Raw genomic sequence first — 19,253 nt, forward strand, 5'->3', positions numbered from 1 at the left:
CGGGGGCCGCCGGGAGTTGTAGTCCGGGGGGGCGGGGGGGACTCGCGTTCCCAGCGTGCCCCGCGCGGAGCCCGCGCTCTGCCCTGCTCGCGCGTCCGGCTGGCGGTGCCGGGGGTGCTCAGCGCCGGGCGGGGGGCTGCAGCAGGCCCGGCGGGCTCCGGGGGGCTCCGGGGGGCTCGGCGGGGCTCCCACCATGTCGGGCGAGGAGGAGGCGGCCGAGCTCACCATCGCCGAGGACCTGGTGGTGACCAAGTACAAGATGGGGGGGGACATCGCCAACCGTGAGTGCGGGCCGCGGGCGGGGGGCGGCGGGGAGGGCGCGGGGGGAGCGCTGAGGGAGGGCGGCCGGGCCTGAGCCCCCCCCGGCCTGAGACCCCCGGCCGGAGACCCCCGCGGGCCGGTCCGGCGCGCCGGTTGGGGCTGGGGGCGGGCGGGGGGGGGCGCGGGGTGAGACCCCCGGGCCGGTGGGACCCCCCCGGTGCGCGGGAGCCTCCCGGTCCCGGCGGGCCCTGGCCCCGCGCGGCCGCCGCCGCTGCCGGCACGTGGTACCGCGCCCCACGTGCACCGGCGGAGCGGAGCGGGGGGAGCGCGGCGGAGCGGGGCCGGGCCTGCCGCCCCCCGGTGCCCCCCCGGTGCCCCGTGTGCTCGGGTGCGATCCCCCCGGTGCCGGTGGTGGGGGGCTGAGCCCCGCGGGACGGGGCGGGAGCGGGGGGAGCTCCGGGCGGGGGGCTGGCCGGGTTGGGAACTCGGTCCTGTCCCGGGAATTGGGGTCCAGTTTGGGGAATGGGGTCCCCAACCGGTCTGGGGGTCCAGCCCCGGGGACGGGGGTCCTGCTCCGGGAATGGGGTTCGGTCCCGGGATTGGGGTTCGGTCCTGGGGATGGGGTCCAGCCCCAGCCTGGGGGTTCCCGTCCTCTCGTGGGGCTCCCGCCGCTGTCCCCCCGCAGGCTCTGTCCCCTCCTCCCCCGCGCTTTTCCCTTTTCCCTGTTATTTTTTAACCCCGTTCCCGCTGTCCCGCCGAGGCTGACGCTCCCGGAGCCGCCCCGACCGGTTCCGTGGGGCTCCCCGGTGTCCCACCCCGCTTCCTGCTGACTCCAGAGCTTCTTTTCAACTCCTGCCGCCGTCCCGGGAGGCGTTTTGGGATTCCCTTCGGGAAGGGAGGGAGGGAGGAAGGTCGCTCTGGCTCCCCTGGATGTTCGGCCGCCTCCCTTCCCGGGGGGAAAGGCAGCTCCGCGCAGGTTCTTCTCCCTCGAAAAGCGCAAACACAAAAAAAACACCGCAAAAAACCCTCCCAGCTGTCGGTTTTTAGGGATAGAAAGTGCCTTGACTCCCTAAAAAACACCGGGAAGCAGAGAGGGCTTGGAGGAGTGCTGCTATCAGCTCCCTGCTCCTCGGATCCTTTGGAATGCTCTGATGGTTTTCCCCTTTATCTGCTTTTTTTCCCCCTGTTTGTTTTATTCCCCCTTCACGTCCCGCCAGCCACGGGCAGCTCTTATCAGGAACGTTATCCGAGCTTTGAAACATTCCCAGCTTTCTCATGGAAGGGCTCAGGGTGAAATTCAGGTTGTGGCACAGGTGACAGCACCGCGACACTTCCAAGGATTCCTTGGGATTCTGAGGATTCACATGGTCGTGGGACGAGGGGGAGATGTGAGGGGACATTCCAGGATCCCAAACTATCTCGGGATCGGCGCTGTGGGGTGTCACAGCTGGAGGGTCTGGGGACACTCTGTTTGTCCCTAAGGCAGGATAAATTCATGGTGGGTTTGTTGGGAGTGGAACATTCCCAGAGCTTCCTGGAGTTCCCAGTGTCAGCGTGGATTCCCTGGAAAACAGGGCCTCACGGAGTGGGCTCTGCTCCTTTGATGTCTCCCAGTCATTCCCAAACCTGTTCCCAGAGCTCTGACTTCTCCCAGAGGAATGTCACACTCCTGCTTCCCTGGGCTGCTGCGTGACAACACTCCCAAATAAACTAATTAAGTGCGATTCCCACCTTTTCCAGTGGTGTTTCCGTGCAGATCCGAGCCTGGAATCTTGGGAAAACCCCAAGACATTCCTGCTGGTGTTGGATTTGGGGCTGTGGGCCCATGAAATGTGGTTTTTTTGGGTGTTGCAGGGGTCCTGCGCGCCGTGGTGGAGGCGGCGAGTCCCGGCGCCTCCGTGCTGTGCCTGTGCGAGAAGGGCGACGCCATGATCATGGAGGAGACCGGCAAGATTTTCAAGAAGGAAAAGGAAATGAAGAAAGGTGAGGAGCATCCCGTGGGTCTCGTGCCCGGTGGGAATGGGCAGGAGGTGGTGGGTGTGAGGGAATTCCTCGGTGTTGCCAGAAAAAGTGGATTTGAGCCCAAATCCACCTCCCTGCTGTGCCTCAGCTTCCCGTTTCCGTGGATTTGTGGGAATGGGAGTAACTCGGGAGGGTCTGTGGCACTGGAATTTGTCACCAGGAGCTCCACAATTCCTGTCCTGGTGGTGCTGGAGGTGCTGGAATTGGGGTTAGGTGGGAAAAAGGGAAAAAAATCCTCCCTGTGAGGCGCTGGAATGGAATTCCCAGAGGATTCCCCAACCCTGGAAGTGTCCCAGGCTGGGTTGGAGCAATCTGGGATAGTGGAACAGAGCTTTGAGATCCCCCAAACCCAGCCCATTCCCTAAATCCGTGATTTTTTCTGTTCCCAGCCCATTCCCTAAATCCATGATTTTTTCTTCTCCCTTTCCCAGGAATCGCCTTCCCGACGAGTATATCCGTAAATAACTGTGTGTGTCACTTCTCCCCGCTCAAGAGTGACCAGGATTACATCCTCAAGGACGGGGATTTGGTCAAAATGTGAGTGCTGGGATCACATCCCATGGGAATTCCCTCTCCCAGGCAAACCCTTCCCAAAATCCCAAAACCTTTAGGGTCGGGAGGACCTTGCAGACCACCCATTCCCACCCCCGCCGGGTTAATTCCTTGTTAATTAAAACCTCCTAACGAGCCTGGAATGGCTGGTGGGGCAGCATTCCGTGTGCTGGTGCCTCTGGAATGGTGGGATCCAGGTGGAATTCCCGTTTTCCTGTGTTTTGCAGCGACCTGGGCGTGCACGTGGACGGCTTCATCGCCAACGTGGCGCACACCTTCGTGCTCGGCGCCTCCAAGGTGGGTTTGTCATCGCGGGGAATCTGCTCGGGGATGGGGTGGCCTTGGGATCCTGGGGGACACTGCTCTGGGACCTCGGGGTCTGAGGTGGCACCACCTTGGAGCCCTGAGATCTGAGGTTGCAGTGCTTCAGAGCCTCAAGACCCAAGGTAGAAGTGCTCTGGAACCTCTGGATCTGAGGTGGCACCACCCTGGAACCTCGGGATCTGAGGTGGCACTGCTTTGGAGCCTCAGGATCTGAGGTGGAACTATTGTAGAACCTCTGAATCTGTAGTGGCACTGTTATGGAGCCTTGGGATCTGAGGTGGCACTGCTTTGGAACCTTGAGATCTGAGGTGGAAGTGGCCTGGAACCTTGGGGTCTGAGGTGGCACCACTTTGTGCCCTCTGGATCCGAGGTGGCACCACCCTGGAACCTCGGGGTCTGAGGTGGCACTGCTCTGGAACCTTGGAGTCTGAGGTGGCACCATTTTGTGGCCTCTGGATCCAAGGTGCCACCATCTCAGAATCTCTGGATCCAAGGTGGCACCATCCTGGAACCTCAGGATCTGAGGTGGCACTGCCCTGGAACCTTGGGATCTGAGGTTGCACTGCTTCAGAGCCTGAAGACCCAAGGTAGAAGTTCTCTGGAACCTCTGGATCTGAGGTGGCACCACCCTGGAGTGTCAGGATCTGAGGTGGCACTGCTTTGGAGCCTTGGGATCTTGGGTGGCACCACTTTGTGGCCTCTGGATCTGAGGTGGCACCACTCTGGAACCTCTGGATCTGAGGTGGCACTGTTATGGAAACTTGGGATCTGAGGTGGCACTGATTTGGAGCCTCAGCATCTGAGGTGGAAGTGCCCTGGAGCCTCTGGATCTGAGGTGGCACTGATTTGGAACCTCAGGATCTGAGGTGGTACCGCTTTGGAGCCTTGGCATCTTGGGTGGCACTGCTTTAGAGCCTCTGGATCCAAGTTGGCACCATCCTGGAGTGTCAGGATCCAAGGTGCCACCATCTCAGGATCTCTGGATCCAAGGTGGCACCATCCCAGAGCCTCTGGATGGGAAGTGTCAGTACCCAAGGGCCTCTGGATCCAAGGTGGCAGCACCCTGGAACCTCAGGATCTGAGGTGGCACCAGTCCAGAGCCTCTGGAGCCCAGGTGGCACCATCCCAAAATCTCTGGGTCCAAGGTGACACCACTCTGGAGCCTCTGGATCTGAGTTGTCACCACCCAGAGCCTTGGAGAGGCAGTTCCTGCTTCCCACTTCTTCTGCTGGAATGCCCCAGGATGGACATTTCCATTTTCCACCCCAAAACCAGTCCTTGCTTCCCACTTTTCCACTGGGATTTGGCCAGGCTGATGCTTTGGGAATTCCTGCTGTGAGCCTTGGGTTATCCCATTCTTTGGGGATAAATCCTGTGTTTGGGATGGATCCTTTGGGAATAAATCCTCAAGTTTGGGATGGATCCTCTGGGAATAAATCCTGGGTTTGGGATGGATCCTTTGGGAATAAATCCTGGGTTTGGGATGGATCCTTTGGGAATAAATCCCGAGGTTTGGGATGGATTGTCTGGGGATAAATCCCAAGGTTTGGGATGGATCCTCTGGGGATAAATCCTGTATTTGGGATGGATCCTCTGGGGATAAATCCAGTGTTTGGGATGGATCCTCTGGGAATAAATCCTGTGGTTTCGGATGGATCCTTTGGGAATAAATCCTGGGTTTGGGATGGATCCTCTGGGAATAAATCCTGGGTTTGGGATGGATCCTCTGGGAATAAATCCCGAGGTTTGGGATGGATCCTTTGGGAATAAATCCTGTGTTTGGGATGGATCCTTTGGGAATAAATCCTGTGGTTTTGGATGGATCCTTTGGGAATAAATCCTGGGTTTGGGATGGATCCTCTGGGAATAAATCCTGGGTTTGGGATGGATCCTTTGGGAATAAATTCTGTGTTTGGGATGGATCCTTTGGGAATAAATCCTGTGTTTGGGATGGATCCTTTGGGAATAAATCCTCAAGTTTGGGATGGATCCTCTGGGAATAAATCCCGAAGTTTGGGATGGATCCTTTGGGAATAAATCCTGTGTTTGGGATGGATCCTTTGGGAATAAATCCTGTGTTTGGGATGGATCCTTTGGGAATAAATCCTGTGTTTGGGATGGATCCTCTGGGAATAAATCCCGAAGTTTGGGATGGATCCTTTGGGGATAAATCCTGTGTTTGGGATGGATCCTTTGGGAATAAATCCTGGGTTTGGGATGGATCCTTTGGGAATAAATCCTGTGGTTTTGGATGGATCCTTTGGGAATAAATCCTGTGTTTGGGATGGATCCTCTGGGAATAAATCCCGAAGTTTGGGATGGATCCTTTGGGGATAAATCCTGTATTTAGGATGGATCCTCTGGGGATAAATCCTGTGTTTGGGATGAATCCTTTGGGAATAAATCCCGAGGTTTGGGATGGATCCTCTGGGGATAAATCCTGAGGTTTGGGATGGATCCTCTGGGAATAAATCCTGTGTTTGGGATGGATCCTTTGGGAATAAATCCCAAGGTGTGTCCTTGGGAATGGTTTTGCTCTAGTGGCTTTGGGATGGGGAGAAACCCAAAATTCTCCCCCAAAATCTTGCTGGAATCTTCCCAATCCATGTTGGAATCCTTTGGAATTCCTTCAGGAGTGGATTTGGGGTGGTTAATGAAGATTAACAGAGGAGCTGTGGGGTTTCCCACATTCCCAGCTCTCTCCAGGGAATGCACCACATTCCAAACAGGGAATCTCCACCTCCAAACCAAGCAGCAGCCCTCAAAAATCCCAAATTCTGGTGTTTTTCCCAGGAAAACCCCGTGTCAGGCCGCAAAGCCGACGTCATCAAGGCAGCTCACCTGTGTGCCGAGGCTGCCCTGCGCCTGGTGAAACCTGGGAACCAGGTGAGCTCCGGGATTTCGGGAATCACACCTGCCCTGGGGAGAATTCCCAGCCGGAGGAATTCCGGGAGCGAATCTGGGAATGGGAAAAACTGGAGCCTGGCGCTGGTTTTCCTGGTTTTTCCTCCCTAAATCTGATCCCAAACCTGCTCCAGGTGGTTTGGAGGTTTTTCCTGGTTTTTCCTCCCTAAATCTGATCCCAAACCTGCTCCAGGTGGTTTGGAGGTTTTTCCTGATTTTTCCTCCCTAAATCTGATCCCAAACCTGCTCCAGGTGGTTTGGAGGATTTTCCTGGCTTTTCCTCCCTAAATCTCATCCCAAACCTGTTCCACCTGGAGGTGTGGAAGCAGCTGTTGGTTGGAAAAGCTGTGGGGTTTGTCTTGGGATGTGGAATTAAAGGGAAGCTTGTGCTCGGGGTGGGAATTTTTAATCCTTAAAAGTGGTTTTTTTCTCCATATATTTTTTTTTTCCCAGAACACACAAGTGACAGAGGCCTGGAACAAAATAGCTCACTCATTTCACTGCACACCCATTGAAGGTGAGGGAAAAGGGATTCCTGGGAAAAAGGGATCCCAGGGAATTAAGGTTTCCAGGGAAAAAAGGGATTCTGGGGAAAAAAATTCCTGGGGGAAAGAGGATTCCTGGGAAAAAGGGATCCCAGGGGATAAAGGATCCCAGGAATGCACACAAAATCCCAATCAAAATTTGGGAAAATCCAAGAGCTGCAAATCCATCCTTAAGGGAGCAGCATTGGCTGAAAAAATAATCCAAACTTTCCAGATTCTTCCTCCTTCCCCCATTTTTATGAATTTAGGGACACCTTCAGCCATCCCAAAGCCATTCCAGGGAGTTATTTCCTCATTCCCATGGAACTGGAAATCTCTGGGATTGCTGGATCAGAGTTGGTTAAATTCCCTGGAATGAAATTCCCTGGGATTCCGTGGATTCTGTTCCTGCTGCCCAGGGAGTGGGTTGGGAATGTGGGGATGTGCCAGGGCTGGGAGCAAAGGGTGCCAAAACCACAGAAATCTCCCCAAAATTGCCCCAAAATCCCCTCGGGATTGGGAACAGCCCAGGGGGGATTCTGCTGGGATTGGACACTGGTGGGGAATGGCGCTGGGGCACCAGTACAGACCAGTACAGCCCACTGGGGTGCTGTGACTGAGGCTCCAGTACAGACCAGTATAGACCAGTACAGACCAGTACAACCCACTGGTGTGTGGTGCCCGGGGCTCCCAGTACAGACCAGTACAGCCCACTGGGGTGCTGTGACTGAGGCTCCAGTACAGACCAGTATAGACCAGTACAGCCCACTGGGGTGCTGTGACTGGGGCTCCAGTACAGACCAGTATAACCCAGTTCAGACCAGTACAGCCTATTGGTGTGCTGTGACTGGGGCTCCAGTACAGACCAGTATAACCCAGTTCAGACCAGTACAGCCTATTGGTGTGCTGTGACTGGGGCTCCAGTACAGACCAGTATAACCCAGTTCAGACCAGTACAGCCTATTGGTGTGCTGTGACTGGGGCTCCAGTACAGACCAGTATAACCCAGTACAGCCCACTGGGGTGCTGTGACTGGGGCTCCCAGTACAGACCAGTAGAGCCCACTGTTGTGTGGTGCCTAAGGCTCCCAGTACAGACCAGTATAGCCCAGTACAGCCCTCTGGTGTGCACTGCTTGGGGCTCCAGTACAGACCAGTACAGCCTACTGGTGTGTGGTGCCTAAGGCTCCCAGTCCAACCCAGTACAGACCAGTTCAGCCCACTGGTGTGCAGTGATTGGGGCTCCCAGTACAGACCAGTATAACCCAGTACAGACCAGCACAGCCCACTGGTGTGCTGTAACTGGGGCTCCAGTACAGACCAGTATAACCCAGTTCAGCCCACTGGTGTGAAGTTCTTGGGGCTGCCAGTACAGACCAGTTCAGACCAGTACAGCCCACTGGGGTGCTGTGATTTGGGCTCCCAATACAGACCAGTATAACCCAGTACAGACCAGTTCAGACCAGTACAGCGCACTGGTGAGCAGTGCCCAAGGTTCCCAGTCCAACCCAGTACAGACCAGTTCAGCCCACTGGTGTGCTGTGACTGGGGCTCCCAGTACACACCAGTATAACCCAGTACAGACCAGTTCAGACCAGTACAGCCTATTGGTGTGCTGTGACTGGGGCTCCCAGTACAGACCAGTATAACCCAGTTCAGCCCACTGGTGTGAAGTTCTTGGGGCTCCCAGTACAGACCAGTACAGATCAGTACAACTCTGATCTGTGTGCAGTGCCCAAGGTTCCCAGTACAGCCCAGTAGAACCCAGTACAACCAGTGATGTGCCCATGCCTGGGGCTCCAGTACAGCCCAGTTACATCCCAGTAATCCCAGTTCAGCCCACTGGTGAGCACTGCCTTACTGGGAAGCAGCAGCACCTGGCTGTGCTGGGTGGGTTGGGAGATCATGAGGGGATTTTGGGGTCCCCCTGTGTCCCCAAGAGCTCTCTGGCAGCCGGGAGTGACTCTCCCAGTCCATCCCAGTCCCTCCCAGTAATCCCAGTCCCTCCCAGTTACATCCCAGTAATCCCAGTTCAGCCCACTGGGAGCAGTGCCTTACTGGGAAGCAGCAGCACCTCGCTGTACTGGGCAGATTGGGAGATCCAGGGAGGATTTTGGGGTCCCCCAGTGTCCCCAAGAGCTCTCTGGCAGCCGGGAGTGACTCTCCCAGCCATCCCAGTCCCTCCCAGTCCCTCCCAGTGACCCCAGTGTCCCGCAGGGATGCTGTCACACCAGCTGAAGCAGCACGTCATCGATGGGGAGAAAACCATCATCCAGAACCCCTCGGACCAGCAGAAGTGAGTGGGGGGCAGGAATGGGGGTCAGGGGGGAAAATAGGGTCAGGGTTTGGGGATTGGGGTTTGAGGGGGTTTGGGATGGAAAATGGGGGTCAGGATGTGGGGGATTGGGGTAAAGGGGGTGTTTGGGTAAAAATGGGGTCAGGGTGAAAAATTAGGGGGTTGGGGTCAAAATTTAGGGGGATGGGGTCAAAATTAGGGGGTTGGGGTCAAAATTTAGGGGGCTGGGGTCAAAATTAGGGGATTGGGGTCAAAATTAGGGGGCTCAGGGGGCAGAGGGGGAGTCAGGGTGAAGGGTGAGGAACAAAAAGGGGATCAGGGTCACAAATGTGGGGTCAGGGTTTGGGGCTCAGGGTGACCCTATTTCTGTGGTATTGGGGTGGGCTGTCCCAGGGGTGTTCTTTTCCCTGGGAACAGGGAAATCCATGAGGATTGTGGAGTGCCAGGGCAACCCCAGTCCCAAAAATCCCCCAAATCCCAAAATCCCAATATATGAACATTGTCCAAATGCTCCCTGAGCTCTGGAATTATGGAATATCTTGAGTGGGAAGAAACCCACAAGGATCATTTAGTCCAACACCCCCAAAAATCCCCAAAATCCCAAGATATGAACATTGTCCAAACACTCCCTGAGCTCTGGAATTAGGGAATATCCTGAGCAGGAAGGGATCTGTGAGGTTCATTGAGTCCAACACCCCCAAAAATCCCTCAAATCCCAAAATCTCCCTCTGGGGGAGGAGTTTTTCCCCAAAATCCATCCAAACCCCCCTCTCAGCTCCCATCCCTCATCCCAAGAAATCCCTGCAAATCTCCCATCCCAAACCATTCCCTGACTCATGTTTGGGGTCATTCTGAGAAAGAAAAGCTGGAAAACCCCGAGGAGGCTCCTTGGTCTCTGTCCAGGTTTTTGGGATCTGCTGGGAGCTGCCAGCTGGAAATCCTGAGTGTTGCCCATAGGGATTGTGCCAACTCTGAGATGTGCCAGGATCATCTTGTGGGGTGGGATGGGATAATGGGATGGGATGGGATGGGATGGGATGGGATGGGATGGGATGGGATGGGATGGGATGACTGCCATCTCGGCAGGATTCCCATAAATCCCATCCCCTCAATCCCATGTATCCCATCTCCATATATCCTATCCCATCTCATATATCCTATTCCATCCCATCCTATCAACCCCCATCCCATCAATCCAAATCCCATCTCAATCCCATAAATTCCATCCTATAAATCCCATCCCATCAATCCCATATATCTCATCTCATAAATCCTACCCATCCCATCCCATCAGTCCCCATCCTATCAGCCCAAATCCCATCTCAGTCCCATAAATCCCATCCTATAAATCCCATCCCATCAATCCCATCCCATCCCATCCCATCCCACTCTGGCAGCTCAGGGATCCCTCAGGATTAGGATTCCTGCTGAATATTTGTGGGATTCGGTGGCTTTAAATCCGAGTCACATCCCCAGAGGTGTCCCAGGGATGTGGATTTGGCACTGGATGGCCTTGGAGGGTTTTTCCACCCTCAGGAATCCTGGAATTCCCAGTCCAGCTCTGGACACTGGCTGAGTGTCCGAGGGATTCTCCAGGCATTCCTGGAAATCCTTGTCCTGCCAGATCCCTGGAAAAAGCCCTGAGTGCCACATGCAGGAATTCCTCAAACACTTCCAGGTCTGGGGAACACTCCAAACCTCCCTTTTCCACGGAAAAATTCCTGCGAAAAATGGAGAATTTCCATGGAAAAATATCCCATCCCTGGGAGTTCCCAATCCCCAGCCTCATCTGTGGAATCACCACGTTCCTGGTTCTCCTGGAAGGTTTCCTGGAAGGTTTTGGGTTTCCGGGAAGCTTCTGGGTTTCCTAGAAGGTTTTGGGTTTCCTGGAAGCTTTTGGATTTCCGGGAGGATTTTGGGTTTCCTGGAAGCTTTTGGATTTCTGGGAAGCTTCTGGGTTTCCTGGAAGCTTCTGGGTTTCCTAGAAGATTCTGGGTTTCCTGGAGGATTTGGGTTTCCCGTAAGGTTTTGGGTTTCCTGGAAGATTTGGGTTTCCCAGAAGGTTTTGGGTTTCCTGGAAGCTTTTCCCTTCCCCACTCCCATATTTTTTTGCCTTTCCCACGCAGGAAGGACCACGAAAAAGCAGAATTCGAGGTTCACGAAGTCTACGCCGTCGACGTCCTCGTCAGCAGCGGCGAGGGGAAGGTGAGCCCAGCCCCAAAATCCGGGAGAATTCCCAGGGAACGAGGGGTCTGGAGGTGTGTCAGGGTGTCGGGAATTCCCGTGGGAATGTTTTCCAGGCCAAGGACGCAGGGCAGAGAACCACGATTTACAAAAGGGATCCTTCCAAGCAGTACGGCCTCAAGATGAAAACCTCCCGTGCCTTTTTCAGCGAGGTGGAGCGACGCTTCGACACCATGCCCTTCACCCTCAGGTACCGGCAGCGCCGGCACGGGGCTGGAGTTCCACCTGGGGTACCTGGATGGGGCTGGAGTTCCACCTGGGATAGCTGGATGGGGATGGAATTCTACCTGGGGTACCTGGATGGGATGGAATTCCGACTGGGATACCTGGATGGGGATGGAATTCCAACCAGAATAGCTGAGTGGGGCTGGAATTGCACCTGGGATAGCTGGATGGAGCTGGAATTCCACCTGGGGTACCTGGGTGGAGCCAGAATTCCAGCTGGGATACCTGGATGGGGCTGGAATTCCAGCCAGAATAGCTGGATAGAGCTGGAATTCTGCTGTGATAACTGGATGGGGCTGGAATTCCATCTGGGATACCTGGATGGGGCTGGAGTTCTGACCCGGATACCTGGATGGGGCTGGAGTTCTGACCCGGATACCTGGATGGGATGGAATTCTGCCTGGGATACCTGGATGGGGTCGGAATTCCACGGATTTGGGCCTTTCCTATGGCAGGTGTTTGTAGGATTCCACCTGGAGCAGGTTTGGGGTGGGGTTTAGGGAGGAATTCCAGGGATTGGAGCCTTTCCTGGGATTTGGGAAGGGTTTTGAGTAGGAATTCCATGGATTTGGTCCTTTCCTGCCGCAGGTGTTTGTAGGATTCCACCTGGAGCAGGTTTGGGATGAGGTTTAGGGAGGAATTCCAGGGATTTGGAATTCCACAGGAGCTGGGAATGGCGGTCAGCCACAGGTGAGGCAGGGCCAGGTGGGTTGGATCTGAAATGAAGGAATTCCGGCCTTTTCCATCCCAAAATCCATGAGTTCTGCTCACCTGGGGTTACCTGTGCTGGGCCATGGGGACGTTCCCAAGGTGAGGGGACATTCCTAGGTGTGTGCAGGTGAGAGCTCAGGTGTGAGATCAGGTGAGCTCAGGTGGAAACTCAGGTGTGCACTCAGGTGTTATCCCAGGTGCACTCAGGTGTGATCCCAGGTGATCCCAGGTGCACTCAAGTGACCTCTGGTGTGATCCCAGGTGATCCCAGGTGTGCTCAGGTGACCTCAGGTATGACCAGGTATACTTAGGTGTGATCCCAAGTGATTCCAGCTGCGCTCAGGTGTGACCAGGTGTACTCAAGTGTTACCCCAGGTGCACTGAGGTGCTTCCAGGTGCACTCAGGTGTTATCCCAGGTGCTCCCACGTGCACTCAGATGCTATCTGAGCTGCACCAGGTACTCCCAGGTGTGCTCAGGTGTTATCCCAGGTGCTCCTGAGTGTTATCCCGGATGTGCCAGGTGCACTCAGGTGTTATCCCAGGTGATCTCAGGTGTGCTCCAGGTGCTCCCAGGTGGTCTCAGGTCCTCTCAGCTGCACTCAGATGCGCTCAGGTGTTATCCCAGGTGTACTCAGGTGCGCTCAGGTGTGCACCAGGTGTGCTGCCAGGTGCACTCAGGTGCTGCCAGGTGCACTCAGGTGCGCGCTGTCCCCGCAGGGCGTTTGAGGATGAGAAGAAGGCGCGCATGGGGGTGGTGGAGTGCGCCAAGCACGAGCTGCTGCAGCCCTTTAACGTCCTCTACGAGAAGGAAGGTGAGACCTGGGGACAGGTGGGACAGGGGAGGGGACAGGTGACACCTGGGGGGACGGATGGGGATAGGTGACACCTGGGGGGACAGGTGAGACCTGGAGGACAGGTGGGACAGGGGAGGGGACAGGGGAGAGCTGGGGGGACAGGTGGGACAGGTGACACCTGGGGGGACAGGGGAGGGGACAGGGGAGACTTGGGGGATGGATGGGGACAGGTGAGACCTGGGGGGACAGGTGGGATGGGGAGGGGACAGGGGAGGGGACAGGGGAGAGCTGGGGGGACAGGTGAGATGGGGAGGGGACAGGTGAGGACAAGGGAAAAGGGGACAGGGGAGACCTGGGGGACAGGGGAGGGACAGGTGGGGACAGGGGAGAGACTGAAGAAGAAGGGACAGGTGAGGGTGGATCCAGGTGAGCTGCTCACAGAGCAGGAAGTGCAGGTCCTGGCAGGTGTAGGGAGCAGGAAGTGCAGGTCCTGGCAGGTGTAAGGAGCAGACATTGCAGGTCCTGGCAGGTTTGAAGAGCAGGAATTGCAGGTCCTGGCAGGTCCCAGGGGCTCCTCAGGGTGGTTTTCAGCTGTGGGGATGCATGAGGGATCAACACCATGGTGGGTCAGACCTGCAGGTCCTGGCAGGGTTAATGATGCATGAGGGATCAACACCATGGCGGGTCAGACCTGCAGGTCCTGGCAGGGTTAATGATGGATTAGGAATCACTGCCTGCCCGGAGCACTCTAGAGGGGATGTCAGACTTGCAGGTCCTGGCAGTTGGAGGGGTTCAGCCCTGTAGGTCCTGGCAGGATCAACCCCCTGTAATCCTGCAGGTCCTGGCAGGGTTAACCTGTGTGTCCCACAGGTCCTGACAGGGGGATTAAGGTCCTGGTAGGGCTAACCTCTGTGTCCTATCAAGGGAATCAGCCCTGCAGGTCCTGGCAGGGCTAACCCATGTGTCCCACAGGTCCTGGCAGGGGGTTCAGGTCCTGGCAGGGCTAACTCGTGTGTCCCGCAGGTCCTGGCAGGGGGTTTGGGTCCTGGCAGGGGGGTCAGGTCCTTGCAGGGGGGTCAGGTCCAGGCAGAAGTTCAGGTCCTGGCAGGGCTAACGGTGTCCCACAGGTCCTGGCAGGGGGTTCAGGTCCAGGCAGAGGTTCAGGTCCTGGCAGGGCTAAGCTGTGTCCCACAGGTCCTGGCAGGGAGGTTCAGGTCCTGGCAGGGGGTTCAGGTCCTGGCAGGGCTAACGGTGTCCCACAGGTCCTGGCAGGGGGTCAGGTCCTGGCAGGGCTAATGGTGTCCCACAGGTCCTGGTAGGGGGTTCAGGTCCTGACAGGGGGATTCAGGTCCTGGCAGGGTTCAGGTCCTGGCAGGGCTAACGGTGTCCCACAGGTTCTGGCAGGGGGTCAGGTCCTGGCAGGGGTTCAGGTCCTGGCAGGGCTAACGGTGTCCCGCCCGCAGGGGAGCTGGTGGCTCAGTTCAAGTTCACGGTGCTGCTGATGCCCAACGGCCCCATGAGGATCACAAGTGGCCCCTTCGAGCCTGAGCTCTACAAATCCGACCTGGAGGTGCAGGATGGCGAGCTCAAGGTTGGTTCCTAGTCTTAATTAATTAATAATTAATTAACAATCGTGTTTACAGTTGAGTTAAATACCTATCCATATGAACATAAAATAGTGTATTTGTATTTACATACAAAATATTCATAGGATAAAGATATATCCTTATTTTATTTGAAGTTACATTATTTATTAATATTTAGATTTACTTATAAAATAGAAAGCATATTTCTAATAGCTAATAATATTAATAAATGAGTTGCTAATCAATAATTAATAAACAATATGATGATACATAATATATAGTCTGTAATTGATATATATAGTTATAGAGGCAGTATGTTTATATTTACATGTAAAATATTTATAAATATACAATACAGAGTAAGTTTATAATAATATTAACATATTACGTTTGCATCTGTGTAATTATAGAAGCAATTCATTTATGTGTGCATATAAAATATTTATATTTATATTTACAGCTAGAATATTAATATTAATATATAATACAGAATTAATACATATAATTCCTATGTAATTTGTACTTATTAAATATCCATCTATTTTATATATTATATACAAATATATACTATATATATGTAATGTATATAAAATATATTTATATAAAAAGTGTAATATTTATGTAGAATAATTTAGACACAATAATATCTAAGAACTTATTTTTAGTATTTTATCTGATTTCAATATTTATTTTTATATGTAAGATTTATTACATACATTTATATGTATGTAAAACCTGAGTTAATATATAGTAATACATTTATAAATAGTATATATTTGTATAAATTTACATGGATTATAGATTACAAATTAATAGAATATATATATTTATTATACATAATTTATAATAGAATTATACCATGGATATGAATATAAATATAACAAAAAGTATGTAAATATTAACACAATAACATTAATAATGGTAATATTAATAATTTAAAAAGCAGCAGCTCCTTGGTGAAGGAAAGGAACCCAAATCCCCTCCAAAATGACCCAAATTCCCATTATCCCAACAAAACCAGGGCTCAATCCTCACCTCCTCACCTTTCTCCCTTCCAGGCCCTCCTACAAAGCTCTGCCAGCCGGAAGACCCAGAAAAAGAAGAAAAAGAAGGTAAATTTGGGCACTTTATAAATTGGGAATCCCCAGATTTGCCTTTTTGGGGTCTCATCCCTGGCTTTATCCCCCCAGGCTTCCAAAAACGCCGAAAACGCCACCACGGGAGAGACAGCAGAGGAGAACGAGGCCGGCGACTGAGAGCCCCTAAACCTCTCAAATCGCCCCTTTTTCCCCCCAAAAAAAAGAAAAAATAATCCACAAAAGCAAACGAAATTCCATCCAGAAGCAAAATAATCTGGCACTGCTGTCGGTCGGGGCTGCTGGAATTCCCAGCGACTCCAAGCAGCTCCCGTTGACTCTGCCAAGGAGGGAGGAATCTCTCAGCCACTTCAGACTTCAAAAAAAAAGATAAAACCCCGAGAAAGAGCAGCAAAAAAAAGAAATATTAAAAATTAGGAGTGAAAGTCGCCATTTAATTCTAAACCTTTTATATTTCCCACGTTTGGAGGGGAGAATCCATCCCAATCCAGGGAGAGGGAGTGGAGGGAGCTGCTGATTCCTTCCTCCTCCTCCTCCTCCCGTTTTTTATTTTTTAATTTTTCCCTTCGGAAATTTTCACAAAAAACACCCAAAAACCAGGTTTTTCCACCCAGAAAAGTGCCCTGCCGCGAGTGCTCCGGAATTTTTTCTCTTTTTCCCTCCGGGACTGTACTTTTAAAAATTGGGAAAAAAAAAAACATCAAATTTTTAGGTCCCCACCTCCGGGAGCCTTTTCTGCCTCTGCCTTGATTTAAGGGATTTCGAACAAATCGCTATTTTTTAAACACAAAAAAACTCGTTTTTAAAAATTATCCGAACCCTCGGGAAGCCGCCGACATTCCGGCCCTGCGGAGCTGAATTCCCTCAATCCCGGGGATTTGGGGTTTTTTTATCCTTCCCAACCTCCCCAGGAGCACATTCCACCTTTCCCGCCAGCCGGAGGAGAATTTTTTTCCCTTTTTCCCTCTGGATTTTTCGCTGATTTGGTGCAAAAACCCACAGAATTCCTGAGGGGAGAGGCGAGGGAAGCGGGACAAGGCCCAACCCGGGGGTATCGCTCTTTTATAGCCACTTTTTTACAAAAAAACCACACAAAAACGAGAAAAAAAAGCCGATTAAAACCGCTGGGAGTTGAATGTTGAGGTTTTTTTTTTCCTTTGCCGCCGATACCCCTGGATTTCCCCTGGATTTTCCCCGGATTTTCCCTGGATTTTGGGAATTTTCCTGCCTTGCCCTCCGCAGGCCGCGGTGCTTCCTGTGCAAAAATCCGAGTTTTCCACCCCAAAAAACTCCACACGTGCAAAAATGTTACCAAAGTCAATAAAAGAGAATAAACGATGCGATATTGGATTTTATTCTGGGCTTTTTCTGTATTTCTCTGGGTTGTTTCAGATTTTGGGGTTGTTGGGTGGATTTGCTGCGAGGCCTGGGCGGGTTTGGGGTTGGAAATTGGGATTTTTGAGGGGAAAATAATAATTTTGAGAGGGAAATAAAATAATTTTGAAGGAAAAAAAAATTTTTCGAGGGAGAAAACTTAATGTGAGGGGAAACCCCTTCATTTTGAAGGGGAAAAACTCATTTTGAGGGGAAATAAAAATAATTTTGAAGGGGAAAAAATAATTTTGAGGGGAAATAAAAATCATTTTGAAGGGAAAAATAATTTTGAGGGGAAATAAAAATCATTTTGAAGGGCAAAAAGCTCATTCTGAGGGGAAAAAACATTCTGAAGGGAAAAATAAATTTTTTTAGGGGAAAACCTCATTTTGAAGTGGCAAAAATAATTTTGAGGGAAAAACCCTCATCTTAGAGAAACCCCCCTCATTTTAATGGGGAAAAAACACATTTTGAGGGGAAAAGAATAATTTTGAAGGGAAAAAGAAATAATTTTGAGGGCAAAAACTTATTTTGAGGGGAAAACCCCTCATTTTGAAGGGGAACAAATAATTTTGTGGGAAGACCTCTCATCTTAGAGAAACTCCCCTCATTTAATGGCAAAACCCCCACATTTTGAGGGGAAATCCCCTTGTTTTGAGAGCAAAAACCTTATTTTGAGGGGAAAAAAAACCCCATTTTTGAGGGGGAAAAGTAATTTTGATGGGTAAAACTCATTTTGAGGGGGGAAAATTAATTCTGAGGGGAAAAAGCCCTTTTTTTAAGGAAAAACTTCGAGGGGAAACACCCTCATTTTGAGGAAGATAAGCTTGAGGGGAAAAAATCTTTACTTTGAGGGAAAAAACCTAATTTTGAGGGGGAAATAAAACATTCTGAGGGGATACTCACCTCAACTTGAAGGAAATAAAACCCTCGAGAAAAAAAACTCGTTTTGAGGGAGTAAAAACTTATTTTGGAGGAGAAAAATTTTATTTTGAGGGGGAAACTCCCCTCTTTTTAAGGGCAAAAAGCTCATTATAGGCTTTTAAAGCACCATTCCGCCTGGATATGGGAGCTCAATGCTCTCCTAATTCACAGCAGGGATTTATAAACAGCTGAGACTCGCCAGAGGTTTATTAAATTTTATATTTTGTATCTTTTATGCTACAATGTATAAGTATTTTATATTTTTACTTTAAAGCAAAGTCCCTGGAGGGACTTTGGGGTGCAGCGACGATCCCGTTAAAGCCTTGGATAAGCGGAAACTCCAGGAAAAAAACTGTAATTGATGCTTTTATTCCCAATAAATTCGGGGGAGAGAGGAGAAGCAAGAGCCGCGGCGGCGCAAAATGGCGGCTGCGGCAGGCCTACAACTCCCATGATGCTCTAGGCGCGAGGAACTACAGTTCCCGTCGTGCCTCGCGTGGCGGTGGGCGTGGCCATAGCCTCCCCTATAAATAGCCCCCGTCGAGCGGCGCGCGCCCCTCTCTGCTGCCGCCATCTTGGGGCCTTCACCGGCCGCCGCCTCCCTCCGCCGGCATCCGCCTCCATCCGCCGCCCCCCGCCCGCCGGGACTGAGCGGGGCGCCGCCGCACCGCCATGAGGGCCAAGGTGAGCGGCGAGGAGCGGCGCGGGGCGGCGCGGGGGCGGCCGATGTCGGCTCAGCAGCGGTCGGGCCTGGATGGGAGGTGGAGGGGGCTGCGGCCTGGACAACTCCGGGGCGGAGGGTCGCGGTGGGGTGAAGCGGGCGTTGGGGGCTCGGTGCGGGGAGTGGGGAATCCCGGCGGGAGTGGGGGTCCCGGTGGGTGTTCCAGAGGTCAGGGGGATCCCTGGGAGGAGTGTGAGGAGTCCCGAACGGGGAGATCCCGGGTGAGGGTGAGGAGCTCTGGCCGTGCGCGGTGAGGAGTCCCGGGCCTTGGCTCGGAGCTGCTCTGGGAACACCGGGATGGGGGGAAACTGGGGGTACTGGGAGAGCCAAATGACTGTGGGACTGGGGATACTGGGAGAGCTAAAACCAGTTTGGGACTGGAGAGAGACCAGCCGGTCTGGGAGTTGGGGAACCAAATGCGTGTGGGACTGGGAGAGACAAACCAGTGTGGGACTGGGAGACAAACCAGTGTGGGACGGAGAGACAAACCAGTGTGGGACGGAGAGACAAACCAGTGTGGGACTGGGAGAGACAAACCAGTGTGGGACTGGGGGCACGGAGGAAGACAAATTGGTGTGGGATGGGTGAGATTGAGAGAGCCAAACCAGTGTGGGACTGGGAGGACTGGAAGAGCCAAACCAGTATGATACTGGGGGAGACTGGAGGCACTGGGAGAGCTGACCCAGTGTGGAAC

The 19,253-nt window shown here is 52.8% G+C and overlaps 1 protein-coding gene across 2 annotated transcripts; it reads left to right on the forward strand.

Moving 5' to 3' along the window:
* Positions 1-115: 115 nt before the first annotated feature.
* On the forward strand, positions 116-16,895 carry PA2G4 (proliferation-associated 2G4). 2 transcript variants are annotated; one of them, XM_085041122.1, is made up of 13 exons: positions 133-281; positions 2,116-2,244; positions 2,715-2,820; positions 3,063-3,132; positions 5,953-6,045; positions 6,517-6,580; positions 8,804-8,882; positions 11,009-11,087; positions 11,183-11,316; positions 12,781-12,875; positions 14,321-14,448; positions 15,502-15,555; positions 15,634-16,895. In XM_085041122.1, the coding sequence occupies exons 1-13, from the start codon at positions 194-196 to the stop codon at positions 15,697-15,699; spliced, it is 1,185 nt and encodes a 394-aa protein (XP_084897248.1). In that variant the 5' UTR covers positions 133-193; the 3' UTR covers positions 15,700-16,895. The 2 variants fall into 2 exon arrangements, with proteins under 2 accessions (XP_084897247.1, XP_084897248.1); XM_085041121.1 differs by lacking the exons at positions 12,781-12,875; positions 14,321-14,448; positions 15,502-15,555; positions 15,634-16,895 and having other exon boundaries at positions 116-281; positions 11,183-11,866.
* Positions 16,896-19,253: the final 2,358 nt, after the last annotated feature.

This window comes from Lichenostomus cassidix, chromosome 29 (genome assembly GCF_008360975.1).
Source record: "Lichenostomus cassidix isolate B80296 chromosome 29, HeHo_3.0, whole genome shotgun sequence".
Taxonomy (NCBI): Eukaryota; Metazoa; Chordata; class Aves; order Passeriformes; family Meliphagidae; genus Lichenostomus; species Lichenostomus cassidix.

Excerpts from the sequence above, each read along its gene's own strand:
- PA2G4 (XM_085041121.1), top strand. The coding sequence starts at position 194 with ATGTCGGGCGAGGAGGAGGCGGCCGAGCTCACCATCGCCGAGGACCTG. Across the intron at positions 2,245-2,714 it reads GGAAAAGGAAATGAAGAAAG|GAATCGCCTTCCCGACGAGT; the intron begins GTGAGGAGCATC and ends TCCCTTTCCCAG. Across the intron at positions 2,821-3,062 it reads GACGGGGATTTGGTCAAAAT|CGACCTGGGCGTGCACGTGG; the intron begins GTGAGTGCTGGG and ends TGTGTTTTGCAG.